This window comes from Lobosporangium transversale, assembly GCF_002105155.1.
Source record: "Lobosporangium transversale strain NRRL 3116 chromosome Unknown BCR41scaffold_20, whole genome shotgun sequence".
NCBI lineage: Eukaryota > Fungi > Mortierellomycota > Mortierellomycetes > Mortierellales > Mortierellaceae > Lobosporangium > Lobosporangium transversale.
In genome coordinates, this window is record NW_019028998.1 from 1 (window position 1) to 24,099 (window position 24,099).

General features: G+C 41.0%; 11 protein-coding genes across 11 annotated transcripts; 4 read left to right on the forward strand and 7 right to left on the reverse strand.

Annotated features, from left to right (window-relative positions):
• Positions 1 to 35: 35 nt before the first annotated feature.
• On the reverse strand, positions 36 to 431 carry BCR41DRAFT_396548 (hypothetical protein; the record flags this gene model as incomplete). The annotated part of the gene is made up of 2 exons (XM_022028819.1): positions 36 to 223; positions 322 to 431. Coding segments are annotated over 2 exons (298 nt in total), but the record flags the coding sequence as incomplete, so codon positions are not given.
• A 3,115-nt stretch (positions 432 to 3,546) lies between these two features.
• On the forward strand, positions 3,547 to 5,014 carry BCR41DRAFT_354147 (hypothetical protein). The gene is made up of 4 exons (XM_022024257.1): positions 3,547 to 3,629; positions 3,751 to 3,997; positions 4,116 to 4,478; positions 4,660 to 5,014. The coding sequence occupies exons 1-4, from the start codon at positions 3,583 to 3,585 to the stop codon at positions 4,936 to 4,938; spliced, it is 936 nt and encodes a 311-aa protein (XP_021880944.1). The 5' UTR covers positions 3,547 to 3,582; the 3' UTR covers positions 4,939 to 5,014.
• Positions 5,015 to 7,282: 2,268 nt separating this feature from the next.
• On the reverse strand, positions 7,283 to 7,883 carry BCR41DRAFT_396552 (hypothetical protein; the record flags this gene model as incomplete). Its single annotated transcript, XM_022028820.1, has 4 exons — positions 7,283 to 7,326; positions 7,437 to 7,520; positions 7,622 to 7,679; positions 7,866 to 7,883. 4 exons carry the CDS (start codon positions 7,881 to 7,883, stop codon positions 7,283 to 7,285), a joined length of 204 nt encoding a protein of 67 aa, XP_021880945.1.
• BCR41DRAFT_422340 (hypothetical protein) lies at positions 7,836 to 10,011 on the forward strand. The gene is made up of 5 exons (XM_022030144.1): positions 7,836 to 8,163; positions 8,290 to 8,412; positions 8,524 to 8,661; positions 8,769 to 9,155; positions 9,249 to 10,011. Exons 1-5 carry the CDS (start codon positions 7,984 to 7,986, stop codon positions 9,969 to 9,971), a joined length of 1,551 nt encoding a protein of 516 aa, XP_021880946.1. The 5' UTR covers positions 7,836 to 7,983; the 3' UTR covers positions 9,972 to 10,011.
• Positions 10,012 to 10,054: 43 nt separating this feature from the next.
• BCR41DRAFT_354150 (hypothetical protein) lies at positions 10,055 to 11,668 on the reverse strand. The gene is made up of 4 exons (XM_022024258.1): positions 11,340 to 11,668; positions 10,997 to 11,235; positions 10,444 to 10,885; positions 10,055 to 10,304 (listed from the first exon to the last, which is right to left on the reverse strand). The coding sequence occupies exons 1-4, from the start codon at positions 11,571 to 11,573 to the stop codon at positions 10,146 to 10,148; spliced, it is 1,074 nt and encodes a 357-aa protein (XP_021880947.1). The 5' UTR covers positions 11,574 to 11,668; the 3' UTR covers positions 10,055 to 10,145.
• A 5-nt stretch (positions 11,669 to 11,673) lies between these two features.
• On the reverse strand, positions 11,674 to 12,921 carry BCR41DRAFT_354151 (hypothetical protein). Its single transcript, XM_022024259.1, has 3 exons — positions 12,624 to 12,921; positions 11,875 to 12,517; positions 11,674 to 11,752 (listed from the first exon to the last, which is right to left on the reverse strand). The coding sequence occupies exons 1-3, from the start codon at positions 12,655 to 12,657 to the stop codon at positions 11,731 to 11,733; spliced, it is 699 nt and encodes a 232-aa protein (XP_021880948.1). The 5' UTR covers positions 12,658 to 12,921; the 3' UTR covers positions 11,674 to 11,730.
• On the forward strand, positions 12,892 to 14,302 carry BCR41DRAFT_377822 (acetylpolyamine aminohydrolase; the record flags this gene model as incomplete). The annotated part of the gene is made up of 4 exons (XM_022027124.1): positions 12,892 to 12,943; positions 13,076 to 13,378; positions 13,473 to 13,770; positions 13,867 to 14,302. 4 exons carry the CDS (start codon positions 12,892 to 12,894, stop codon positions 14,300 to 14,302), a joined length of 1,089 nt encoding a protein of 362 aa, XP_021880949.1.
• A 271-nt stretch (positions 14,303 to 14,573) lies between these two features.
• Positions 14,574 to 14,863, reverse strand: BCR41DRAFT_306523 (H/ACA ribonucleo protein complex, subunit Nop10; the record flags this gene model as incomplete). The annotated part of the gene is made up of 2 exons (XM_022020828.1): positions 14,574 to 14,714; positions 14,810 to 14,863. The coding sequence occupies 2 exons, from the start codon at positions 14,861 to 14,863 to the stop codon at positions 14,574 to 14,576; spliced, it is 195 nt and encodes a 64-aa protein (XP_021880950.1).
• Positions 14,864 to 15,224: 361 nt separating this feature from the next.
• On the forward strand, positions 15,225 to 17,272 carry BCR41DRAFT_336814 (Lipoyltransferase and lipoate-protein ligase). The gene is made up of 7 exons (XM_022022047.1): positions 15,225 to 15,467; positions 15,595 to 15,653; positions 15,808 to 15,889; positions 15,976 to 16,065; positions 16,159 to 16,308; positions 16,424 to 16,837; positions 16,948 to 17,272. Exons 1-7 carry the CDS (start codon positions 15,312 to 15,314, stop codon positions 17,194 to 17,196), a joined length of 1,200 nt encoding a protein of 399 aa, XP_021880951.1. The 5' UTR covers positions 15,225 to 15,311; the 3' UTR covers positions 17,197 to 17,272.
• A 20-nt stretch (positions 17,273 to 17,292) lies between these two features.
• Positions 17,293 to 19,265, reverse strand: BCR41DRAFT_422345 (tryptophan synthase beta subunit-like PLP-dependent enzyme). Its single transcript, XM_022030145.1, has 3 exons — positions 18,298 to 19,265; positions 17,555 to 18,155; positions 17,293 to 17,463 (listed from the first exon to the last, which is right to left on the reverse strand). Exons 1-3 carry the CDS (start codon positions 19,237 to 19,239, stop codon positions 17,315 to 17,317), a joined length of 1,692 nt encoding a protein of 563 aa, XP_021880952.1. The 5' UTR covers positions 19,240 to 19,265; the 3' UTR covers positions 17,293 to 17,314.
• A 1,718-nt stretch (positions 19,266 to 20,983) lies between these two features.
• On the reverse strand, positions 20,984 to 22,815 carry BCR41DRAFT_354164 (putative undecaprenyl diphosphate synthase-domain-containing protein). Its single transcript, XM_022024260.1, has 4 exons — positions 22,525 to 22,815; positions 22,280 to 22,422; positions 21,687 to 21,905; positions 20,984 to 21,561 (listed from the first exon to the last, which is right to left on the reverse strand). Exons 1-4 carry the CDS (start codon positions 22,681 to 22,683, stop codon positions 21,105 to 21,107), a joined length of 978 nt encoding a protein of 325 aa, XP_021880953.1. The 5' UTR covers positions 22,684 to 22,815; the 3' UTR covers positions 20,984 to 21,104.
• Between the last annotated feature and the right edge of the window lie 1,284 nt (positions 22,816 to 24,099).

The window sequence follows — 24,099 nt, forward strand, 5'->3', positions numbered from 1 at the left end:
CTCTTCATCATCAAGGTCAGATTCTGGAGCGATACCATCGCTCTGACTTTCACTGCCACTATCATCTTCTTCATTCTCATCCTCATCCTCATTTATGAGTTCATCAGCTTCTTCGTTCTCCTCCTCCTCGCTGTCTAGTTCAAGAACATTTTTCCTCGAAGCCTTCTTTCCTTTATATTTTGGGTCATCCATTAAGAAGTTTTTAGACCGTAGTTGACTCTTTCTATGATGGACAAAACGAGAAAGCTTGTATATCAGCTTGTGTTGCTGCTCTCAATAGAATGCAATGTTTTTTGTAGCCACACTTCTCGCTTAACGTACCCAACCGAGACATAGTGCTCACGGCCTGTATAATCTCTATCGAGACCATCATCGTCGCTGCCAATATTGTCATCATTGTTGAGCTTATTGTTAAACGAGTCATCTCCCATATCTTCAGGATCGTAATCTAGATCATTTTAGATAAACCAATAAAGATTAAAACAAGCAAAAAAAAAAAAAAAAAAAAAAAAAAAAAAAAAGAAAGAAAGAAAAAAGAAAAGCATGTAAGCATTAGGTCCAGTGTGACAGGATCAACAGCAGGTAGATTAATTAATGAATGTCTAGTGGTGACTACTTGCGTAAATATCATACCCTTTGGAGTGGTAGTGGACAGATCTGCTAACTGCTCTGCCAATGACTTCTTTATTTTAACTATAGTGATATTGAAGAGTTAGACTGGTATATTATTCATCGGTATTCATGGTCATAGATGGCATTCAATACAAACATGTAATGCTTCCTGTACCCATGCTAAAAAACTAGGTGAAAATGTGGATGAAATTTGAAGATGGCAACGCTAGCATTGTAGCCTTTTCTTTATTTTTTTTTTTTTTTTTGTTTTTTCTTTTTTAATATACCAGTCACAATGTTGAGTCACGTTGCTCCCGAGTCTGTGAAGCCCACCAGACTGGGATCCCTCACCGGATCACCGGATGATTCTGGGTGGCCACAATTGGGCGAAACTCCCTCGTCAGATGCGGTTGAAGCCCTCAAGCCCCGTCGAATTGGGTCCTCTCATTGCAGTGGATAGGAATCTAAGGAAAGAGAATAGAAGGAAAAAACGCACAGTTGGAATATTTTTGACCAGAGCACAACAGACCAACATCTTGGTATACAATCAAACATGGTATATATTACACAATTCCACACTTAAGTGGATGCAACTGCCAGCTAGGAATAAAATAATCATTACTGGCCAAAATAGACGCTTGTGATCACTGCTATAACGAGACATCTTGCCACACAGGTATGACTTTTTTAAAAAAAATAAGAAAAGTTGGAAAGCCATAGAGCCTTTGCTAATAAACGACTGCCATTTGACACGCTTGGGTCAAAGCACGAGGACACTTCGCTGTAGGAGCGCACGAATTTTACACCAGCGCCCGCTGTCCCCGACCCCTCTGCGATAGCTTTTTAGAGGCGGTGTACCCTCGCTCTAAATATTGCCGGACATGTAAGGTATTCTTCGACCGTGACGCAGTAGGGGCGGAAAACATCGCAAGAATCGGTCTTGCTCAAATTGAGAGGCAAGAGAGGCCTGCAAAGTACAAGCCCACGGAAGAGTCGCCTGCTCCGGCTGCAAAGCGCGCACGACGCTAGACACAAGTATTTGGGTGCTGGCACACCCACAAAAAATTTGTAAGTTCTGTTTATTTTCGTCTCCTGTATCCATCCTCTCTAATCTTTTGCCCCTGAATTTCTGGACTAACTTTAAAAACCGTACAGATCAACAGATAAAGAATCTGCTGCATCGCCCCACATGACGGTTCGAAAAGATTGATGTTGATACACAGCCTAAATCGGCTATTATTCAGACCTTGATGCATTGTACAAGGTCCCAAATTAATTTGTTGGTTTGCTCTAATGATGTTGAAGGTTTATTTAGTCTATTCTACTTTAAGCCCTTATTCATATTAATTCTAATGCAGTGACAAGTGCAGAGTAGCTAAAAGTGAAAAAATATATTTTACCTCTTTTCTCCTCAAGGCTCAAGCCCAATAATGAATTCATAATAGAATTAAATTCTTTGTTCCTATTAGACTTGGACAAGGGACAGAACGAGGCTCCAATGAGATGCTTTATGACTGACACAGTTTAGACGTGGTAACGCACAAAAAGAGACTTTTTTTTTTTTGATAACAAGGACCCACGAGGTCATGTAGGTAACGCACAAAAAGAGACGAGGAGCCGAATATGTGTGCCACAATACGTTACTCATTGCCTAAAGGATTTCTTTGTTACACCGCATGCAGAGGGAGCAATCGCTCAAAAACAGTGTGGTTCGTGCCCCAATTGTTTGTTGACAATTTGTTGTGTGATCTGCTTGATTTCATCTTTATCTTCACCCATTGGGAAATGAGAAATAACAGATGATATCCTTCTATACAGCTACCAATTTTCCTTCTTGTGCTTGACAAGGCACCATGATGCTTCCTTTGCCGCCGTTTTTACAAATTGGTTTCATTTTAGATTGTACAAAATAAAAGGTATTTGATACACATATTACCCAATCAATGCTTTGGAATCACGTCCTTCTGACCGCTTTCAATGCCGCTCTTCCCTTTGTCCCTTCATCCCCTCATCCCTTCTTGGAAAGTGCCTTCGAAAACAAATATAAAAAGGGCGGATCCTAGTTTCTTCCTTTTCCTCTTTGATCTCTTCGACCATCAGTCTCCTCAAACAAGATGAAAAGTAAGCAACACTCCCAAACATTCATTTCTACTAAAGCCCCCAGCTCCCTCGCTAACCTTAGGTTGTAAACGGCACGAATCCCTCCCTAAACCAAGCGGAGTATGATGGGTTGCGCCAGCTCCATGAGCAATGGTACACCTATGGATAGTGACGCCTGACTTAATAGAGCGCGATCTGCCAGACCACCCCGTGGTATGCTCCGGACAACATCTTAGGGGAGTGTTATTGATGATAAAGGAATAGCACTCCCCAAGTTAGCTAAGAGTCTGACTTCTTGTAGCTTAGGATGTAGTTTGGTAAGCTAGGCAGCCAACAAATAAAAGTTCTTAATAAAAATAGTAGAACAATATATATAATAGTAGTGATGCTTCGATTCAAAGGACAAGTACCACATCCCTCATCAGATCCTTCAATAAGTGTAAGTGAATGGAATGATAATAGTTGGAAAAAAAGATCGTGAATTCGAACCGGGTGACTTTTGTGCAATGCAAACTGAAATTGTTACTTGTGTGTGTAAATTGCATTAGTGGGAGGAATGAAGACGGCCGTGATGAAAAGGCTCACGATAAAACATGGGACGAGTATTCGGTAGCATGGTGCTTGCTTGAGCTCTTTTTCGACTTTGAAAGTGGTGGGCTATCGAAGCTACTTTAAAATAAAAAGAGGGCGATGTGTACAACGTAGGAAAACTTTGATCTTAGCGAGATCTCAATGAGCGTAAACGTTGATCTCAGTGACCACTGTAAAAAATTTTTTTGCGGGGAACACCTTTTTAGGAAGAAACGAAATGTCTCAAGATCTTTTTCTTTCCCACTTCTCATTCTTTCAGCTGTCATACATTCTCACATAATGTCCTGCAAAGTAGTTCTCGCTCAGTCAATCTCGGCTTCGTACAGGTGCGTCAATAGAAAGGCCTTGAGTTATGTTATAGGCTCAATAAAAAGGAATGATTGTCGATCGCCCCAAAAATTCATGCAGGCTCATTGCATCACCATTTATGTTGAATCATTATTACAGAGAAGAACTCAAGAATATTATCAAGAGCCGCAACATCCGACCAAAACTTGTGGGATTTCTGGCCAATGATGATCCTGCTGCTGTAATGTACGCTGAGTGGACTGCAAAGACTTGTGCCGAGACGGGCGTTGAATTTGAACTGAGAAAATGCTCCAGAAACGTTCTTGAAGAAAAAATTATTGAGGCTAATCAGGATGTCAATGTCCACGGAATCATGGTTTATTATCCTGTTTTTGGCGATCGTCAGGTGAGGAAGAAGACATAGACGCACACATGCAGACACGCACATATTCGAATCAACGCTTTAAATAATGTGATCTGACTGAGATATTTTGTAATCTATATTCTTTTCTTTCCTTTTTTAGGATCAATATTTGCAAAATGTTGTTGATGTGAGTAAAGATGTCGAAGGTCTCCATCACAAATACGTCTACAACATGTATCATAACATTCGTTTCTTAGACGAAGCCAAGACAAAGAAATGTATCATTCCTTGCACGCCCTTGGGTTTGGTCAAAGTTATGGAGTATGTCGGAGTTTACAACGGAATCCTTCCTTACGGTAATCGCCTTCACGGAAGAATCGTCACTGTTATCAATCGCTCTGAGATTGTTGGCCGTCCCCTAGCGGCCTTGCTTGCCAACGACGGTGCCAAAGTCTATTCCGTCGACATCAATGGCATTCAGGAGTTCCATCGTGGTGTTGGTCTTCAGCTGAAGAAACACGAGGTAACGTGCCATGACCTTTCAGCTCTACAATCTTTGAGTCATTATTTCGTTGCTATAGGGTACAGACCCAATAACATGTCTATAGACAATGACTCATGAATTGGGCTGTTTATCTGTCATAACCATCTTTTTGTTTTTATCTTTGATACATGTAATTGAATGTACTGTGCGTAATGAATAGGTCAGTGAAACGACGTTGAAACTTGAGGACGTCCTCCCTCTTTCTGATGTAGTCATCACTGGTGTCCCTTCACCTGCATACAAAGTTCCTTCACACTTGATCCGTGATGGTGCTGTTTGTATCAACTTCTCTACCTTCAAGAATTTTGACGGTGATGAGATCAAGAAAAAGGCTGCTATTTACGTCCCATCTGTGGGCAAGGTTACTGTAGCCATGTTGGAACGTAACCTTGTCCGCCTTTACGACTATCAAACCCAAAGCCAAGCCGCCAATGCCTAATTTCTTTACCCCTAGGCCGTATCATATCATTATATCATATCATATCATGTCATATTATCTGCATGCACTAGAATGTAATAAAATATATTAAATTCCAGTGAGTTATCTTGGATAAATTAATCTAAATATTTGTCATTGTTTCTCTAGGATACTCCATAATAGTGCTTAATGTATCTTTTAGACAGTATATCTTATAAACTATCCTGATCAAAGTCCTCTGTATTATCTGTGGGACTGCAAATAGTATCGAGGCTTTCGTGCCTCATAGCAGCATGTTCGAAGCAACCTTACATGGTTTCAACTTTCAACCTGTCCTGTCTTTAAGCACCACTTCAGCTCATAATTTCCAAAACCCCCGCTCTTCTTGGGCTAGAACGCATCAACTGATACCCTTTCTGTAGAATTGATAAAGCAATTATTATATGTCTATAAGAAAGAAAGCAATTTTTTTTTCTTTTCACCCGGAGGCTACCCCCCCCCCCGAGTGAGGGCCTCCAGCTCGGTTACGTCGTACGCAGGGCATGACGAATATCGCTGGTTCGACGATGACTTAAACTGATTGGGATGAGGGTATGGGTGAGGCGAATGGGGAATAAGGTAGAGGGAGAACAGACATTTATATTTTCAATGTATAGTGCGGGCTTGAACGCTTCCTTATTTAAAAAGCATGCCTTACCAATGTGAAATGGCTACTTATTCCATTTACTCTAGCAAGTCAAAGGGTACTCTACTGAATGGACTGAGACGATCAGGCGTTGCATTTGAGTATCATAGGATGGAAGGTGAGAGCTCTTGATAGCGCCTTCCTTCGAAGGAATACTTGATGCCTTCCACGTTGCTTTGGCATACCACCAAGGAATATTCGTGCAACCCCCATTTCATAGTAAAATGACGAGAGTGGCGATTTGCTTGGAGGCAATGGTCCTTGATACCCTCTTTGCATTATAGTTGTAAGGTTCGTTCTCTTGGGATCGGTACCAACACGCGGGCTGGCTATTTGTACACTAAGAAGTTGAAATCACTTTGTCTCCACAGTGTGCTAGAAGGATGTGTAGAAATTTGTGATGTCTCAAATGAACACGTGCATACTGTCCATCCAAGTAGGTCCTTTAAAATAAAAAAATTGCTCACATCCGTGAATGATGGTAGTGGAGTTCTCACGTTTGAGTAGCAGTCGTCCAGACCTTCCTAGGTTTTTGTTGCAGTGCCATGATTGTATGGTATGTCTAGAGCAGCATTCCCTTTGGTGGAAGCCACGCCATGAAGACAGTGCATGTACTCTTTTTACACCATAAAATATAGGACCGAAGTTGTGTTGTTAAAGCTTGTCCCCTAATACTTTCGTATGAAATCGTAACTCGAAAGCTGTTGTTGACCTTGTTGATGTTGTTGTTATTACGATACCCTTCAGTCCTGAGGTAGTGCTTTATGACAGTGTTATAGATGAAGATGCCTTTAGCTGAAGAAGTATTGGTAGGATCTATACTAGAGGAGGTGGGGGCGCTGGTGAGATAGGATTTGGTAGGAGCAGCAGCAGAAGAAAAACAGTTTGGCTTTCTTAACAACGGTGGGTGTTGTGGTGTGCACCATGATGAGAAGAACATGGTGAACGCCCAAGCGCGTTTGATACTATGGAGAGTATTTCACAGGCACTAGACAATCAACTATTCATGATTGGCCAATGGTAATTATCCTTTTCTCAGACAAGTTCCAACTTGAAAATTAGGAACTAAATGAGAAGACTCTATATCGTCTGCTCCATTGAGGATCTTTTTCCCACAGCACAATCCTTACTAGTTACTTGTAGCGATTGTCATCCAAACTATATGCATGGGACAGGTGCTTAGAGTAGGGGATGGGTTAATATATTCATAAGGAAAGCTATCATAATTTTTTTGCCAGAATGATCACATTAGAGCCAGACTTTCACTCAAAGAAAAAAAGCCATCATCAACTGGACTTAAAACTAATAATCAAGTGTCTACAATTTCTTTGCAAGCCTTCAATCATGTTGTATTGATTTGAATGAAAGCGTCTACTAACGAATTGCTATGTATTCGAGCAATTGCGAATGCCAAATTAAACTATAAGTGCAACTCTTTTTTTTTTTTTAGGCGTCCATACCATCAATGCCTATAGCATTCTGCAAAAGCGAATCTCCTCATAATAACAGGCACCCTGAATGGTATAACTATATCAAAGATATGCACTGCGTGAGCTTGTCTAACTCTATTTTGCAAAACATTCATTTTATTCTCTCTACTTCTTCAGTCTGTCAGTTGCTGTTCCGTGTTTGTAGGGTCATGATCCTTAGTATTTAATCTATAGTGTGATGTGTTGATCCTTAATCCTCGTATCCAGATGGGGGATTGCGAGCACGCCTAGGCACTACCGGAATAAATAGAGAAGTACACAGTTAGTCCCAGTATATGCACGACATGATCCAGATACAAGTCTCCTCTTCTTAGGATTAACCGCCATGACATAGTATTTCTTACATGGATAAGTCTCAGGAATACGAGCTGGACTGACATAACCCATACTCTTACGGATCGGTGGGACACCGACGACAAGAGCCGGACCTATTGTTTGTGTAAAATGTATCAAGGTCAAGGGAATGTCAGCAAAAATTGAAAAAGAACAAAATTTGATTTTCTTCAAACTACGGCTATTCATTACTTACCAATGGCAGCAATGACGAAGCTGACAAAGATGTAAGGGTTTTTGTCGGCAGAGCGTTTCTAGTTTAAAAGAAAGTGCAACACTATAAGTCTTTCCGATCGAGGGGGTTGGACACACAGAAAACACTAAAAATAGCCGCCTATGACCGCCGTCGAATGGTTTGATCAAGCTGAGATGGATTTCCAGCTTCCATCAATCCAGCACAATTCTTATTCTTTTATTCTGTCCTATCCTTAGTGACTTACAAGGTATTGAAGAACCATGGCAATAGAGGTGATGGAGCAGAAAAAAATAATGGTATTGTCTGGAATTTGATCGGAGCTTTCATGTCCGATATTTCCTTGCAAAACCTATTGAAACGTCATGCTTGGAAATACAGAATGCCAAAAATATGACCCTGCATTCCATCTACCCAACATCAACCCAGAAAGTCCTTCAAAAGCTATGGATCCATCACGAAAGCGTTCGTCCGCCGCGGAGCTACCAACACTTATTGCGAAAGCAAAGAGAAAACGCCCCAATGACAATCAAATCTCTTCAAAGGCAATGCTCAGTTCAATACGAATGGAATGGATTTTGCTTGACAATACGTCTTTCCTGAATGAAAATTACTAAAACTAATCTCTCTAACTTTGCAATTTTTGATACAACATGGGCAATAAAAATCAGATTGAAGCTATTGTTCCTGAATCAAAGCTTTATTCAGAGCTCTTGCAATTTGAAAAAAAACTGGATGCCACTATTATGAGGAAGCGTTTGGACCTGCAAGAAACCCTCAATAAACCTGTTAAGGTAAAGGCATCATACTCTAAACCCATAGTGCTGAATTGTCAACATCAGCCTGTAAGATTGATACTAATCGATGGGTTGAATGGCTCTTTTCTTTCTTTTAAACACAATTAGATCAAGCGCACACTTCGCATTTTTATATCCAACCTCTCGCATGATCAAGACGCGTTAGAGTCGGAAGATGAAGAACCACAGTTGGACAAAGGGCCAACACCTTCATGGACCCTTAAAGTTGAAGGCCGACTAGTTGATGTATGTCTTTTTCCTAGCCCGCTGTTGCTTCATTGGGAGTTATTTAGACTTGCTATTTCCTGGAATAGTATCGCTTATTGTCAATGCCCATAATTTACGAATAATAGGAGGTCAATGCTTCGGCGTACAAGAACCGCCAGACAAGCAGGAAATTCTCAAGTTTTTTCAAGTCAGTAATGATTGAACTGGATCGAGATTCCAATTTGTATCCCAACGGTAATTTTGTAGAGTGGCATAAATCACCAAATCAGGCTGATGTTGACGGTTTCGAAATCAAGCGACATGGTGATGAGAACGTCAAAGTGAGGGTGATTCTGCACCTTGATAATTCGCCTGAACGCTTCAAACTTAGCCCCGAATTGGCAGATGTCCTGGCAATTGATGTCGAGACACGGCCTGGTATCATGATGGCATTATGGCAATATATCAAGTTTCACCAACTGCAGGACCCCGAGGATAAGAGGAATATCAACTGTGACCATAAATTAGCTGCTGTAAGTGGAATGAGACTTGTTACCAGGATAGCTGTCACATGGATTAACAGCAGTTACTGATTAATTAATTTGTAACTGATCCGTATCATGTAGCTTTTCAACCAACCCAAAATCTCTTTTCCAGCACTCCCAGAATTGATTGGACGTTTCCTCTCACCTCCAGATCCAATTGTACTGGAATATACCGTTCGTGTAGATAAACCCTATCACCTTTCTCCACACTGCTACGATCTGGACGTGGAAGTTGACGACCCATTGTTCAAAAGCAAGATTTCATCATTACTTTCTTCAACATCACCAAGCAATTCAGCTACCGCCATCAACAGTACGGTTTCCAATACCGCAGCGGCAACCATTACAAACTCTCTTCCAAAACAGATTCATACACAGGATGAACAGATAATGCAATATATCCAAAGTATGCACAACTCTAAAACGAAGCGTGATTTCTTGCTTCGATTCGCAAACGACCCTGTAGATTTTTTGGATCGGTGGGTGGCCTCGCAGAGCAGGGATCTCGAAGTCATCCTAGGAGAGTCTCACGTGAACTTGGAAGAACAAAGACGCGCAGAATTTTACAATCAGCAGTGGGTTAATGAGGCAGTATTCCATTATATGACTGCTAAAAACCAAAAGAAATTGCAAGAACTTCTGAGCGGACATCCACAGGTGGTACCTGCGCCAGGTCCAGCTCCTGGTCCCGGTAGCAATCAGCAACCACTGTTGCAAGGAATCGTACCGAGTGCACCAGGACACCCTTCACAGCAGCAGTTCCAACAGAGTATGCCCCCTGGACACGCAGGCGGACGATTTTAAATCAATCTATTACTCGCATGCTTTTCCACTATTCTTTTTGGTTATCTTTTTTTTTTTTTTTTTTTTTTTTTCTTTTTTTCGATAAATCAGTTCATTACGCCTTTAAAGCTACTTGTACTTATCTAGTTGTTGTTATTGTTGTTAAGGTTTTTTTAAATGCTAATTTGAGGCAGTCTAGGCCATTTCTTCATCTTCATCTTCATTGTACTCGATCTCGCCACCTTCAGGCTCCTCTTGCTCTATTTCTGGACCAATAAGATTTGTGATGGTTTCCAGCAACTCCTGTGTATGTTGCAATAAAGGCTCATCTGTTGAACCCGTTGCATGCCACAACTAACAGATTCACATAAAAGATTTAGTTAAGGAACATTGTGTAGAAAGTCAACTCAATCCAATTCAATCCACTCCAAAAAAAAAAAAAAAAAAAAAAAAAAAAAAAGTAAAGTCTCGCTGCATAGAAGAACAACTTTACCTTTGTACATGCATTTAACGCCTCGCGAGCATTCTCCAGTTGTTCCTTCTTCTCCTCGTCGGCATTGGGCGATTCTGGATCTACTTCTTCTGCAGCAATATAGTTGGCCCATCCAAAGAGATAAAGGGTATCCGGGACCTGGTCGTTCTCTTCAATTAAACCGTTTAACACCGTAAATGCTTCGTCATACATGGCGGTTTCCAAAAGCAGCTTGACAAGGGCAAGACGAGTCTCATAATCTGGCGTTGGTCCATCTTCATCAGTGGGATCTGATCCCAGCCATAGTGCTAAGCCCTGAGCTAATGCCACCTTGGCTTCATCTCCTCGCTGTTGACTCAATCTTACTGAAGCTAGAGTCTGATATACTTCAGGTGTTACAGGCTCGATCTGCATTGCCTGTGCCAAGTAGGCTTCACATTGTGATTCTGCATCGGGCTCAAAGCTATAAGTAACATATTTGAATTCTTAACGAATAAGTAAAATGTTGTATTCTCGTCCTAGCTAGCTTATTATCTGCTGATGATGATTACATAAAAATAAAAAAGGCATTTACCAACAGTCCGTCAAATAGATATCAGTCATCGAGCAAAGTGCAGACGAAATTTTGCTCGATAGCTTCAGATAATCACTTCCTTTAGTGATATCAACTGGCATTTTGGCTCTTTCATCTATCATAAGATTAACGCCTTGTTGAAAATATGAAATCGCCTCAAGTTGCTCCGACATTTGGCCGAGATACATAAACTTTGAATAGCCTGTATCAGGTTGCAGTCTGACACACTCCAAGAAATGCTTAGCAGCAATAACCAGAAATTTTTGGATAAGTTAGCCTTTGAGTATATTGCTTTGATGTTGGTATCTAAAATAATATCGCTCGATCTTTGAGGGGTCAGTACCTCTTTGGCTTCATTAAATAGCTCAAGCTCGACCTCAATGGATCCTGCAGCCTCAAGTGCATTCACATTTTTGGGTTCCATAGACAAAGCCCGCATAGCAAATTGGTGAGCGAGCTCAAACTCGAAGCGGTCAACGGCTTGGTTGGCCTGAGCGAGTAAGTCGTTTACTGTGTAAGTTGGCGCTGATCCGCCTGTTGACCGTGCTGTAGCCTTGGAGCGCTGGAATTTGCCCATTCTTAAAAGTTTGTGAAGAGTGTAGAGGGAGAAACAAATGCCATGCAGCCGTGAATGCAGAGGCAGAACACAACCAGCAATGTTGAGGAGGAAGGACAGTTTTTTTTTTTTTTTTTTTTAAGTAATTGGATAATAAACTAAGCCACTTAAATTTTGCCTAGATTGTAAACTTCATACACCTTGAGAAGTCATACAATAAAATAAAAGTTACGAGGTTAATAATAATAATAATAATAATAATAATAATAACAACAACAATAATAAAAACGTTACAGACATGTCGGATCAAGCAATTTCTTACCTAGTATCTTCATGGGTTCTTAGGCATTTGAGATCACAGTAGCGCATGCCGCATCGATTGCATCGATACCTGCCTTTCCAGCCGCAGACTGAACAAAATTGTCGATCTGGATATCGACTGGGTCCCATTGCTGCTGTTACATACGTGGGAATACTATTATTAAGGCTATCTGTCAAAAGCCCTGATTCTTCTAGAAGCTGGCTCAATGGTTTGCGTGATAATAATGGTTTCCGGCTACCAACCATTGGACTCGAACTAGAAGCAGAACTATTGTTGAGAATGCTACTGCTATTACCGTGGTTTGCCGTGTTACTGCTTGACGTATGAATGTTATGTTTTTTGGATCGACTTCCAGATAATGTTCCTGAGGGTTTATTCCCCGCCGCCACAGCCCCTAGCCCAATAGTACCGACAACGCCTCCAACAATGGAACCAACTGATGAGCCAAGGGGTGGTAAAATCCCTAGAGGGTCGAGGTTGGTGTGGGTAAGACTGATGGGTCCTTGAGCCGTGGCAGCAGCAGCGGCAGTAGCGATGATAGCCTCGTATTCATTCAGAGCTACGAAGTTATCGCGCTCTAAAGAATCAAGGTGGTGTCGGACTTGACGCTTTCGCGCCTCCGCATCTAGCACTTTTGGCGGCGCTATATTTTAATATGGATTGCAGAATGGTAATGAAGTGATTGATGAGAATAGGTCGAGATGAGTTATTAAATGGGCACCATGCTGACACAATGTTTTTTTTTTTACCTGTTTTCGTGCCACGATCTGGTTTCCTAGACATCACTGAAGGTTTTTAATGCCAGTCTAGTTGAATAAAGTAGAGTGTTACAAAATTCTGCAACTCTTCCATTTAACATTAATAAGTCCCTCACCAAATTGTTACCCACAGTATTAATCAGCAGCTCCAACCAAAAGTTGCAGTTTTGTTTTTTTACTCATTCCATCCAAGAATCTTTCTACGTCCAATATGGCCCCGACACTAATGAAGGTATTCACCTCTGGGCTGTGCACCACCATGCACACACCTCAGTATGAATTTCTATCTGGTGCTGAAACACACTATTTCGGTAGGCAATGGCATATTTGCAAGCTCCTTGCACGCTCCTTTGTGCTTTTGGTACATGGTATTCGCCGTACTGATATAGCCTTCCTTTTTTTTTTTTTTTTTTTTTTTTTTTTCCTTCGCTTTTACTACGCAGAGAGCCCTGAACGTCGTGAAGCCATTCTCAACTTTCTGAGATCGCATCCAGATATGTTCGAGGTCACCGAATATTTCGAAGATTTTGGTTACCAGCCTATCAAGCGTGTACATAAGAAAGACTTTTTAGAGTATCTCGAGACCGCCTATGAGGAATGGATCGCAGAGGGAGGCCATCCCAATGGAGTTTTGCCTGCAACCATTCCACACCATAAGCTTGCGCGCTTGGGTAGGCTCAAAGCTTCAAACTGCCTCGCAAAATCAGGTCAATACTGTTTCGATCTATCCGCCGTAATTACTAAAAGTAACGTCTTACAATAACTCACCTGAAGATGATACGTTATTTTATTCGATTGTAATTTTTTTTTTTTTTTTTTTTTTTTTTTTTTTGCCGATAGACACGTTCAAATCTGCCTGGAATGCAGCACAGATTACATTAACTGCGGCCAAGGAACTCGTTCGTATTGGAGAAGAGTATGAGATGAACGTCACCGATGGCTCCTCGAGAGAAAATCCTCCTGGTTTGTACGCTCTAGTACGTCCCCCGGGACATCATGCGCAATCTGATCTCTGTGGCGGTTATTGTTTCCTTAACAATGTTGCGATCGCTACCCAGTGGCTGATTGACCAGCCTGAGCTAAAGCGTAAAGATGGCGGACTCAAGAAAATTGTAATCCTTGATATCGACTTCCATCAGTAAGTGATCATGAACGATTACTTTAAGACACATTGATGTCTTTTGATTCTATTTAAGATGAAGGATCTATGTTAATATTTTCATCTTTACGATAGTGGAAACGGAACGCAAGAGATCTTTTATACCACTTCCAATCCTCTTTACATCTCTCTCCATTCAGATGATGACTATCCTTATTTTACCGGATCAGAAATCGAAAGAGGCGAAGGTGAAGGTTTGGGTTTCAATATCAACCTTCCTCTACCTAAGGCAACCACCGACGATGATTATGTAGAGGCGCTTGAGAAGCTTATTCAAGAACATATCATCCCATATAAGGCAGATTATGTTATTGTGTCACTGGGTGTCGATACCTTCAAGGATGATCCCATTGCAGGATTCTTAGTTACATCCGAAGGATATCCTAGAATTGGGAACGCAATCCGAAAAATCGGCCTACCCACGTTGTTCGTGCAAGAAGGAGGATACTGCATCGAGATGCTTGGCATTAATGTAGGCGGCATTTTGTCAGGGTTTTTAGGTCGAGCTTAAAGAGATATGTAGAATGGATGATCTTCATTTGAAGCTTTTAGAAGGAAGAGCACCATAAGATAAAGCATTGGAACCAAATTCATCATTTAGATCCTACGTTGGGTAGGCGCTCAATACTTCAATTCGAATTTTGGTTTACAATTATTCTCACTGAACCATAGCTTTCTCATAATCATAATGATTGACTATCGAAATATAACTTTAAAGAATTGTACAATGCTGAATGAAAAAGGACTAGCTATTACTTTATAGACATGATCCATCTATATGTTTACAGTTGCTTGGAAGGAAGCTGAGTCAACAAAATACCGAAACGTTTCTTGAGAGTAACACGATGACGGGAGTACTTGTCATCAGGTGAAAAGCGAGCGGGATGGGCGGATTTAGTAACCTTGCCAGCAGGGGTGAGTTTCTATATTACAACAGCCAAGAAAACAGAGAAGAGTTTAGAATCCATGAATGATAAAATCATAAAAAGCGATGGTTATAACACAGCTGTTTTGTTACCTTGAGGGTGTAGATACGCTTGCCCTCAGGCGACAAAGTGTACATAAGATGCATCTGAAGAACAAAAAAATTGGTATTTTGCTGTTAATTTCCAGTGTTGATAAGTATTCTAGACACATGCTTATTTGTTTCCTGTAAGGTGCCATTCGATTCAAATGCTCGTCGTAGATAGAAGCCACTCTGATCGCTGAAGTTGAAATAGTCTGATTGTACTCAAGATCTTTTTGTATAGATGCATTCATGATGCTCCTCTAGCTCGAGTCCATACCTTTTTGTAATGAATGAAGAAATGTGGTTTACTGGTTTTTTTTTTTTTTTTTTTTTTTCTTAATGTTTAGAGTGGCTTGGAAGCATATTTTGTTGGACTTGAACGCAGATCCTGGCATCATGTCTAATGTAATGTTCATGTTCACTACATCACGTGGGGTTCATTTAATTCTGGTATCGCAACAGATCAGTTTTTTGTACTCCTCAGCTTACTGAATTGCATTACTTTGAAGTGATGCTGTCCGCAAATCCAATTAATCATGTCTCATACCCCACTCTGCGATCCGTATTTTGGGCTATAAAGCAGGCATCTACAGCCATACGCACGACACACTCCGGGACTTTCACGCATCTGCCTACGAAGACAAAGAATGTCCATGGCAACCACAAAGTAATATCTCAATGGGACTAGACATAGGCAATTGTGAATCGTGCCAAAGCCTTATTTGGTGAATAATCTGGTTCACATAATGTATTTTGCACCTGCATATCTTGTATATCTCCAATTGATACTACAGATCAAGACATACATCTCCACATTAAACGATCCCTGGACAAACCTTGCGTTCGAAGAATGGTAACGATCAGTGGAAGCAATTTGTATAATCCATTAGATATAAAATGACCCGATATTCATCGAACTTTTTTTTAAATAATAATAATAATAATAATAATAATAATAATAATAATAATAATAATAATAATAATAATAATAATAATAAATAAATAAGGCTCTTTAGAAACTCGGATCCGGAGACATATATTTTGTTTCTATATCGGAATTCAAGATCAGTTATAATTGGTCGAAACCAGGTAAAACCAGAGGACATGGACGATTATGGCGATGTTAATGCATTGGCAAAGTTAGTGTTGACTTCAAAAAAATTCTACATTTCTAGAACCCATGGAAAGAGTGTAATTTAAAACTTCTAGCAAGGGATGGCGTACCATTTGTGCGACGTAAGAGCGGAGGAGGAACCGTTTATCATGTAAGAATCCTTGTCTGTAGTGGGCGATTGACAAACATTGCCAGCCAATGCCATCTAATTTAGCATCGCTTAATGACGCTGTCGGTACTACAGGATATGGGAAATACCAATTACTCTATCATGATGCCTAGAGAGGCCTTCGATCGTCGGACTAATGTGGAGCTAGTTTGTCGTGCTCTTCAAGAACTGGACATACCAGCCGTTGTGAATGAGCGCCACGATATTACCCTGGATGGCAAAAAGATACTGCCCTTTTTTTTTTTTTTTTTTTTTTTTTTAATTTATGGTGATTGCCACTTTTAAATCCCACATCAAATGAGTTAACGAAAACTTTTTTTTTCAATTTTGCGGATTACACATTTCAGGTTCTGCATTCAAGTTGATCCAAAAGCGAGCTTATCATCATGGAACCATGCTCATTGATACCGATCTTGGATCATTAGGACAATATCTTAAAGTAGACAGATCCAACCTCACTACCAAAGGTGTTGCTTCTATCCGATCACCTGTAACACGTTTACGTGAGTACTCGTTCACGATTGATCACTTATCATTCTGCGAAGCAACGAAGGCAGAGTTTTTAAAGAAATATGCGTTTGAACAATGGCGACAAAACCTGGAGGAAGACTTCATCGTGGTGGACGATGTAATGATCAATGAAATAGAAGACGTCAAGCTGATCCGCGATGATATGAAGACGTGGGAGTGGATGTTCGGGCAAACGCCCGAATTTACGTATCGTCTTGAACATGTCTTTTCCTGGGGAATTGTTGTAAGCTTTTGAGTAAAAAGAAGAAAATATACTGAAGTTCTTAATTGATACTTGATTAACCTTTTTTTTTTTTTTTTTTTTTTTTTTTTTAATTGGCATTTATACCATAGAATATTGTGATTACATCCAAAGAAGGATTAATTTGTAAAGTCAATATTGATTCTATGGACGACAGCATTGGAGCACAGTCATTATCACTCACAGCACTAAGCGTCGGGATGGAAGGCCAGCGATACGATAGACAGGGACTGGATTTAGCAGTCGAGAGAATCAAGAATGAAGCACCAGAAGTCTTTTCACAGCATAGCGCTATAGAAATGATCAGAGACGTTGTCAATTGGCTTAAAGAACAACTTTAGAACTTTAGATTGCTATTAGATCTTTACAGCCTGTGATAATCTCTTTCAAAATAAATGCTTTAGACAAGAATAAAACAAAGGTTATACACTTTTTTTCTTCTTTGTTCTTCTTTCTTTCCTACTCTACTTTTCTATGACAGAAAAACTGCTCATAGAGCGGATTGTTTGTTTCCTCTACCCAATGATAATTCAGATTCGCCAGATATTTTGCAAACTCTTCATTGTCCTCTTTTGGTACTTGCAATCCGGCTAGTACCTTGCCCATATCTAGTAGTAAATAATCAAGACCGTGTTAGAACACAATATTCCAGGTTAGGCAATAGACAGCGGCATATATCTATCAAATGTCAATATATACCTGAGCCATGATTACGATAATGAAAGAGTGACACATTCCATCCAGCTCTCAATCCCTCTAAGAATTGCAACAATGCACCAGGTCTCTCTGGAAATTCGAAGCGGATCATCCTCTCATTAGCAGCGTCCGATCTACCACCGATCATGTAGCGTGCATGGCTCTTTGCCATCTCATCCTCACTGATATCCCAAGCCTGCATATCCTCTCTGTTTAGAGTCTCCATGATCACGGGTACCTCCCTCCGTCGATCCTGACATAGGAATGACATAAAGATCTGCGCTCTCCTGTTAGCCGCGTATCTGTATGAGAATTCAGTGACCATCAGGGGATGAATGTGCTTGTAGAGTTTCAAGAAGGCCCCTGGTTGTTCAGGTATAACAACTGATAACAATGCCTCCTTCTGCTCACCAAGCAAGGCTCGCTCTGCTACAAAGCGGAGTCTTTCAAAATTCATATTTGCACCAGAGGTCACAGCCACACAAGTCTTGCTCGTTAGATTGTGTTCCCGCAAGTATTTTTTACATCCTGCTACTGCTAATCCTCCTGCAGGCTCAACGATTGAGCGCGTATCTTCAAAGATGTCTTTGATAGCGGCGCAGATCTATGTTATGAATAGTAAAAGGCATTTTATAAGTTTTTTTTTTTTTTTTTTTTTTTTTTTTTTTAAAAAAAAAAAAAAAAAAAAAGAGCTAAGTGTAGCACTATGTTAGTGATTTACTCAAATATATAAAGCATGCCCTTACCTCGTCGTTTGTCACCTCAACCATTTCATCAACTAAAGTTTGGCACAACCTGAAAGGCTCTTCTCCTACTACTTTGACTGCTGCTCCATCTGCAAAGAGACCCACATCTGTGAGTTGCACTCTCTTGCCTTGTTTAAGACTCTGTGTCATCGCGTTGGCATCAGCAGTCTCACAGCCTACGATCTTGATATGAGGGGCTACTCTCTTCACATAGGCTGCAATACCAGCAATCAGTCCTCCGCCGCCGACACAACAAAATATGGCATCAATTTCTTGCAGATTGTGCTGTCGCAAGATTTCGGCTCCGATGGTTCCTTGACCGGCAATTACATATGGATCATCAAAAGGTGGAATATTGGTGTAATTTTCTAAAGCAGTCAACCGTTCGCATTCGGCTTTAGCTTCATCAAAGTTCTTTCCATGTAAGATTACGGTGGAGCCTAGCCGCAACACATTTCTTGACTTGATTTCGGGTGTTGGAGTGGGCATCACAATGGTCGCCTTGACCCCCATGGTTTTGGCGGCTGATGCAACTCCTTGTGCATGATTGCCAGCAGAACAGGCGATCACACCCCGACGGCGCTCTTCCTCTGAGAGATGTGCCATTTTATTATATGCCCCACGAATCTTGAATGAAAATACATCTTGAAGATCCTCTCGCTTTAAGTAAATATTATTCTCAGTGCGGCTGGAGAGGTTGATGGCATGCGTTAAAGGTGATTGTTTGACTATATCGTAGCATCGAGCAGTGAGGATAAGGCGAAGATAATCTGGCTGATCCTGTTGCTGTTGGCCGTTGCAACCATCAAAGTTGTAGTCGACAGCAGAGGACGACTTCAAGGGGCTGCTTGGAGACGACTGTGTGCGGCTATATGGAGGCACATAGGTGGATCGGATCGGTTGTTGTTGGTTTTCTGATACTGTCGAAGGCATGGGGGCCATGGCTATAAAATATCGTAGGGGCAGTGAGGAAAGGAAGAAAGAAAATGTTTAACTTGTTGGAAGGAAAAGCACTATTTAAGGATTGACCAATGATATTGATTATTCAATACATCCATATGAGTATACATATTTTTTAGAACAGTCACCTGAGTCATATGTGTATATAATACTTGGCTAAAGGTAGAACAGTATGGCTCTATCAGATGGCTTGGCGAGGCGCTCCAGACTGGGGCACCTAAAGCATGTTAGTTACCGTATGATGGAGAGAGGGACACTCAGACAACCCACATAGGGAGGTAAAGCGGTAATGTGGTGCTGAAGTGCCTATTCCATACACGAAAACCGAAGGAATACTCTACTTGTTGCGAGAGCTCTTCCTTACCAATAACGCTTTCCTTTCCCCCAATTTAGCCTTTTAATGGCTCTGCTTCCATAAAAATCGTCCAGCATCCTGATTAGACGGAACGTCGTCCTAAGTGACTGTTCAGTACTAATGGACTTGATAGCCATCTACCAACAAGGAACATAGTCTTGTGTTATTTGCTCTTTATCAATTCGATATCCCAATGCAGGTAGATATAGTGGCAACCATTTCAGATGATTTCACATTTGATTTGGCTTGCATAGACCATGCTATAAAATGAAGCCTTAGTGAGAACCCTTGTTCTTACTTCAGTATAAACTTCGTATTTTTCCAAAAGAGAAATCTGGTATCTTAAGGAATTGTCTTATTAGAAAGGGCGTTAGAGAATGTCCAGCTAGACTGTTACAGCTTGTTCATTTTGATGAAGCGACTTTATTGACTACTAATCCTTACTACCTATACCTGTTTGTTAATTAATCTTTTCTCGTACCCGACTACAATTATAGCAGAACTATCACAGGGACGCAAGACCCCTTCCTTTATTCGATGCTCTTTGTATTGGACAGCTTTACTTTGTTTTGCTTGCTACACCTTGCTTGAGGAAAGATGACAAATCAATATATTCTAGACACAGAATAGTAAAAGCAGTGCATGCATCCAACATCTATGCGACATGTCTTCCTTGAGTTAAGCACTTAATCATGATAACATGAGGTTATTTTTATTATTATTTGAACCTTGAAAATAGAGGGGACAAAGGCACTGAACAACATGCTTGTGAGGTGCCATGAATATGTAATTTACATCTATCCTGACCCTTACTACAGTGCCCTTCCGAGATTGAACAAAGCATTTCAGGTAGCCCAGGCAGTTTTAAGATCATAATGTTATGGGAGCCAAGGATATTGCGAGTGTGTGAAGATAATCTATATAGGTTGCAAGATCCATGAATTACGTACCCCAGGCTCCCAATACATCTACCGCCTCGTCAGTTCAAGTAACAAAGATCAATAGCCAAGAGAAGTGAGGAATAATGACGAAGCAAAAAAGACAAGAGGAAGATTTAAAAACCCGAAGTGATGTAGAGCCAAGTTGATCAAGAGTAGGGATGGAGGATCAATTGGAGCAGGCGTAGGATCAAGTGGGTTAAGGGTAGGACCAAGGTACTGAGTACAGTGTTAATCATTATGAGGAGGATAATAATGACTATTCAGAGTCGTGGTGCTGCTGTAGATCTCGCTGCAATGTCATGTGAACTTAGTCAGTGGTAGGAGCCGCTTTGCTTAAAAAATCTGTAATTTGTTACTTCAACCTCAAATGTTACCATGGAGTACAAATTAACTGTCGTTGTTGCACAAAATTATGGATTTTTTATTAATGCTGAAAGAAGCTTTTGTAAAAATGATATGTGCAAACCTCAGAGGTGACATTAAGGAGCTAGATATATATAGAGTTGGCCTTGGAAGTGGTACAAAGAAGCTTCATGGTACGGTATTAAACTTTATTGAAGCTGAATGAGAGGACAATTTGGTAAGTGTCCACGGTGTGTCAAGAAATTAGCCACCCGCTGCTTCTTTTCCTTGGGCTCACAATCTTTCCAGGTAATTACAATACGCTCCTCTTGGGCCGGTGGTGATAGAGCTGAAATAGATTTTTCGTTTACAGCCAGGTCGTCGACGACGTCTTGTTCACGAGCCACTGCTTCTCGTTCGTCATAATCCTTCCTGGATTGAACAAACGATGCCGCACGTACTTGATATCTCAGGAGGATGGGCAAGAGCTTCCAGAATGTAAATTCAGGCCAGTAACAGTCAGTAAACTCGATATGACATGCTCTTGAGCTCTGCCACAACATGAAGTCGCTCAGACGGATTTCGCCAGAGGTTCGGATTAATAAATCCATTGGAGGGCAAGAGCGAGTGTAAAGACTGCTCTCCAATGTGCTGGTCGTAACGTCGCTAACAAATATCAGAAAAACAACGAATAGTTTCTCTTTAGTTAAGAAAGCGAAGGATAAAAGACCTGAGTGTTCTTTTTCTTTTTCTTTTTCTTTTTTTTTTTTTTTTTTTTTTTTTTTTAATACCTTGGATCAAGTTCATGAGCCTCAACACCACTCACTAACGACCGGGATGCCATAGTGAGCTCTTCCCGTGATGTATAAGGAAAGCACATGTTTAAGACAGCTCTGTTATTATGCTTTGTCGAATCTACAGCACGATGGACTGCAGCACGGACATCTTCTGGCAGCAGGGAAACATCTCCCAAAACGCGTACACTGACACCATACTGTCGGACGAGCTCACTACCGAATAGGAAAAAAAAATAAATTAAATAGTTGGTATCAGCAGTTTGCAATGTCCAGTCAAGATAATAATAAAATTGTAGTAAAGTTAATAGTGAATGGTTGAACAATATTTAATGACGCGTGATTCTACTGTTGGCATGCATTGAATTGAAATGGCGAAAGTAGTACATGCAGGCGCTGCAGACAACAACTGCTGTGTCTGTTCTGTATAGAGCCCAGCTTTTCCCGTGCATAAACTCAAACTAAACTAAGGGTCAACGCAGTATTTGGATCACTTTCATGTGCCTAATACAGCAAAATGCGTTTGCAGCATGCAGGTCCGGGAAGAGACATGGAGAGGTGGTATGGATAAGATAGGGGATATACTATACCTGTTTTCAGCTAGCTCGGTCAGCTTATCCTTTGCAAGCTCCATTAAAAGTTCTACCTGTTCACGAGGACGCTTGAAGTTTTCGATACTGAAGGCATATACGGTAACAACCTTGACACCAAGTTCCATGCAAACAGCAAGAGTCTGAGATGAAAGAAGAGAAACAATTATTAATGGGCTTGAAATCGATAAAGCACAAAAAAAATTAATTGATTCTAAATAAAGCTTGTGTTAAGATTAATGTACCTCTGCCAGGGCATCGTATCCAAGGTAGTAGCCCTTATTGCCGACATTAACTTTTTTTCCATAGCGACGATTGCCATCCATAATGAATCCGACATGTTGAGGGATGGCACCCTGTTGCATTGCCTTAATTGCAAGCGTGCGCAAGAAAATGCGTGACATTAGTGTAGATCAATTGAACAAATAAAGAAAAAGAATCAAAGGGATCAATGCACTAGTGAAGGAAAAGTGGTTGATATGCTATACGGGTAAGGTGAAGAGGGAAGTGAGGAAGAGTGAAAGAGAACGCAAGAGTGGAGGAAAGAAAGATAAAAACAGATAAGAGTTTGCTTTAATTTAAATCGATGTTTTACATGCCATTGTCGTTGGGGTGCCTGGCTGGTGTACCACAAAACATTGATCATCAATTGTGCCACATCCATAGATCATCTGATATAATTAAGGCAACTTAATTACTAAATTATAATTATTAATATTTGTATCTTAGTAGTTTAATATGGAGCTTAGTGCACATTAGGGAGATGCTTAATGAAACAAGTGCTCTCCCTCGCCTCCCCCTTTTTTCCCTTCCATTCAATTATTAATTTCATCAAATTCTCATCCTTTCTTTCTTTCTTTCGTTCTTTCTTTCTTTCTTTTTTTTTTTACCTGTTCGAACAATTTGACTGGTGAGTGATCCATCTCTTAATTCTTTCACTTACTTTCTCGTTTGTGCTTTTCTCTCCCTCTTTCTATTTTTTTTTACATTGTGGACAGACAGCATTTCGTCTTGCGCGTGACTGACCTGAGTGGCAAAAAAAAAAAAAAAAAAAAAAAAAACTGACCTGGCTTTCTATTGCGGGGGCAATCATGGTTATTTTTTGATAATTGAATATAGATGGCGGACCCACGTAATTATCGCCCCGGTCCATACGGGCCAGGATATTCACCACAGCAGAACCAACAGCATCAGCAACACCAGCAACAGCATCAACAGCATCAACACGGCTACAACACTGGATTTTATCCCCAACAGCCTCGCCCTGGGCCTCCAGGAGTAGGGGGCATGCCTATTCCTCCTCAATCTCATTTCAATTCTGGGCCACATCAGCCTCCATATCCGCCTGTGTTCAATGGAAGCAATCACAACGTGGGATACCCTCACCCGACGCGTCCGGGCCCAGGACCAGGACCAGGACCAGGATTCAACTATGGTCCCAGTGGAAATAATTTTGGAGGTACCATGCCAGGGGGAGGAGGGAGACCTTCAGCACAAAGCTATAGACCTGGAACACCGCCACCTCAGCATACTTTACCCTCGCCTATGATGACACCACAGATGCACTCTCTACGGCATCAAGAATGGCCTGTTGCAGGCAGGCCTCCATCAAATATGCCAGCGTTCCCACCCAACGTCAATTCAGGCTTTGGCCCCATCTCCAATCCTCATGGGCAGGGACATGAAGCTTCAGGATATATACCCAAGCCATACGCCCCCCCAATATCTCACTCGAATCCACCTTCGCATAGCGGGCCTGGAGCGCCGCCACATCCGTCTTTTAGCCCAAGCGTGAGTACTGCCGCTACATCTCCTTCGGC

Excerpts from the sequence above, each read along its gene's own strand:
- BCR41DRAFT_354147 (XM_022024257.1), top strand. The coding sequence starts at position 3,583 with ATGTCCTGCAAAGTAGTTCTCGCTCAGTCAATCTCGGCTTCGTACAG. Across the intron at positions 3,998-4,115 it reads CTGTTTTTGGCGATCGTCAG|GATCAATATTTGCAAAATGT; the intron begins GTGAGGAAGAAG and ends TTCCTTTTTTAG. Across the intron at positions 4,479-4,659 it reads TTCAGCTGAAGAAACACGAG|GTCAGTGAAACGACGTTGAA; the intron begins GTAACGTGCCAT and ends CGTAATGAATAG.
- BCR41DRAFT_422340 (XM_022030144.1), top strand. The coding sequence starts at position 7,984 with ATGCTTGGAAATACAGAATGCCAAAAATATGACCCTGCATTCCATCTA. Across the intron at positions 8,662-8,768 it reads TTGAAGGCCGACTAGTTGAT|GAGGTCAATGCTTCGGCGTA; the intron begins GTATGTCTTTTT and ends TACGAATAATAG. Across the intron at positions 9,156-9,248 it reads GTGACCATAAATTAGCTGCT|CTTTTCAACCAACCCAAAAT; the intron begins GTAAGTGGAATG and ends CGTATCATGTAG.
- BCR41DRAFT_354150 (XM_022024258.1), bottom strand. The coding sequence starts at position 11,573 with ATGGGCAAATTCCAGCGCTCCAAGGCTACAGCACGGTCAACAGGCGGA. Across the intron at positions 11,236-11,339 it reads TATTTAATGAAGCCAAAGAG|CATTTCTTGGAGTGTGTCAG; the intron begins GTACTGACCCCT and ends ATTGCTGCTAAG. Across the intron at positions 10,305-10,443 it reads CGTTAAATGCATGTACAAAG|TTGTGGCATGCAACGGGTTC; the intron begins GTAAAGTTGTTC and ends TGAATCTGTTAG.
- BCR41DRAFT_354151 (XM_022024259.1), bottom strand. The coding sequence starts at position 12,657 with ATGTCTAGGAAACCAGATCGTGGCACGAAAACAG. Across the intron at positions 12,518-12,623 it reads AGATCGTGGCACGAAAACAG|CGCCGCCAAAAGTGCTAGAT; the intron begins GTAAAAAAAAAA and ends ATTAAAATATAG. Across the intron at positions 11,753-11,874 it reads AGAACCCATGAAGATACTAG|GTGTATGAAGTTTACAATCT; the intron begins GTAAGAAATTGC and ends TGACTTCTCAAG.
- BCR41DRAFT_336814 (XM_022022047.1), top strand. The coding sequence starts at position 15,312 with ATGCTGTCCGCAAATCCAATTAATCATGTCTCATACCCCACTCTGCGA. Across the intron at positions 16,309-16,423 it reads TTACCCTGGATGGCAAAAAG|ATTTCAGGTTCTGCATTCAA; the intron begins ATACTGCCCTTT and ends TGCGGATTACAC. Across the intron at positions 16,838-16,947 it reads TCTTTTCCTGGGGAATTGTT|AATATTGTGATTACATCCAA; the intron begins GTAAGCTTTTGA and ends TTTATACCATAG.
- BCR41DRAFT_422345 (XM_022030145.1), bottom strand. The coding sequence starts at position 19,239 with ATGGCCCCCATGCCTTCGACAGTATCAGAAAACCAACAACAACCGATC. Across the intron at positions 18,156-18,297 it reads TTGAGGTGACAAACGACGAG|ATCTGCGCCGCTATCAAAGA; the intron begins GTAAGGGCATGC and ends TTCATAACATAG. Across the intron at positions 17,464-17,554 it reads TTATCGTAATCATGGCTCAG|ATATGGGCAAGGTACTAGCC; the intron begins GTATATATTGAC and ends ATTTACTACTAG.
- BCR41DRAFT_354164 (XM_022024260.1), bottom strand. The coding sequence starts at position 22,683 with ATGTCACGCATTTTCTTGCGCACGCTTGCAATTAAGGCAATGCAACAG. Across the intron at positions 22,423-22,524 it reads GATACGATGCCCTGGCAGAG|ACTCTTGCTGTTTGCATGGA; the intron begins GTACATTAATCT and ends CTTTCATCTCAG. Across the intron at positions 21,562-21,686 it reads GCTCATGAACTTGATCCAAG|CGACGTTACGACCAGCACAT; the intron begins GTATTAAAAAAA and ends GATATTTGTTAG.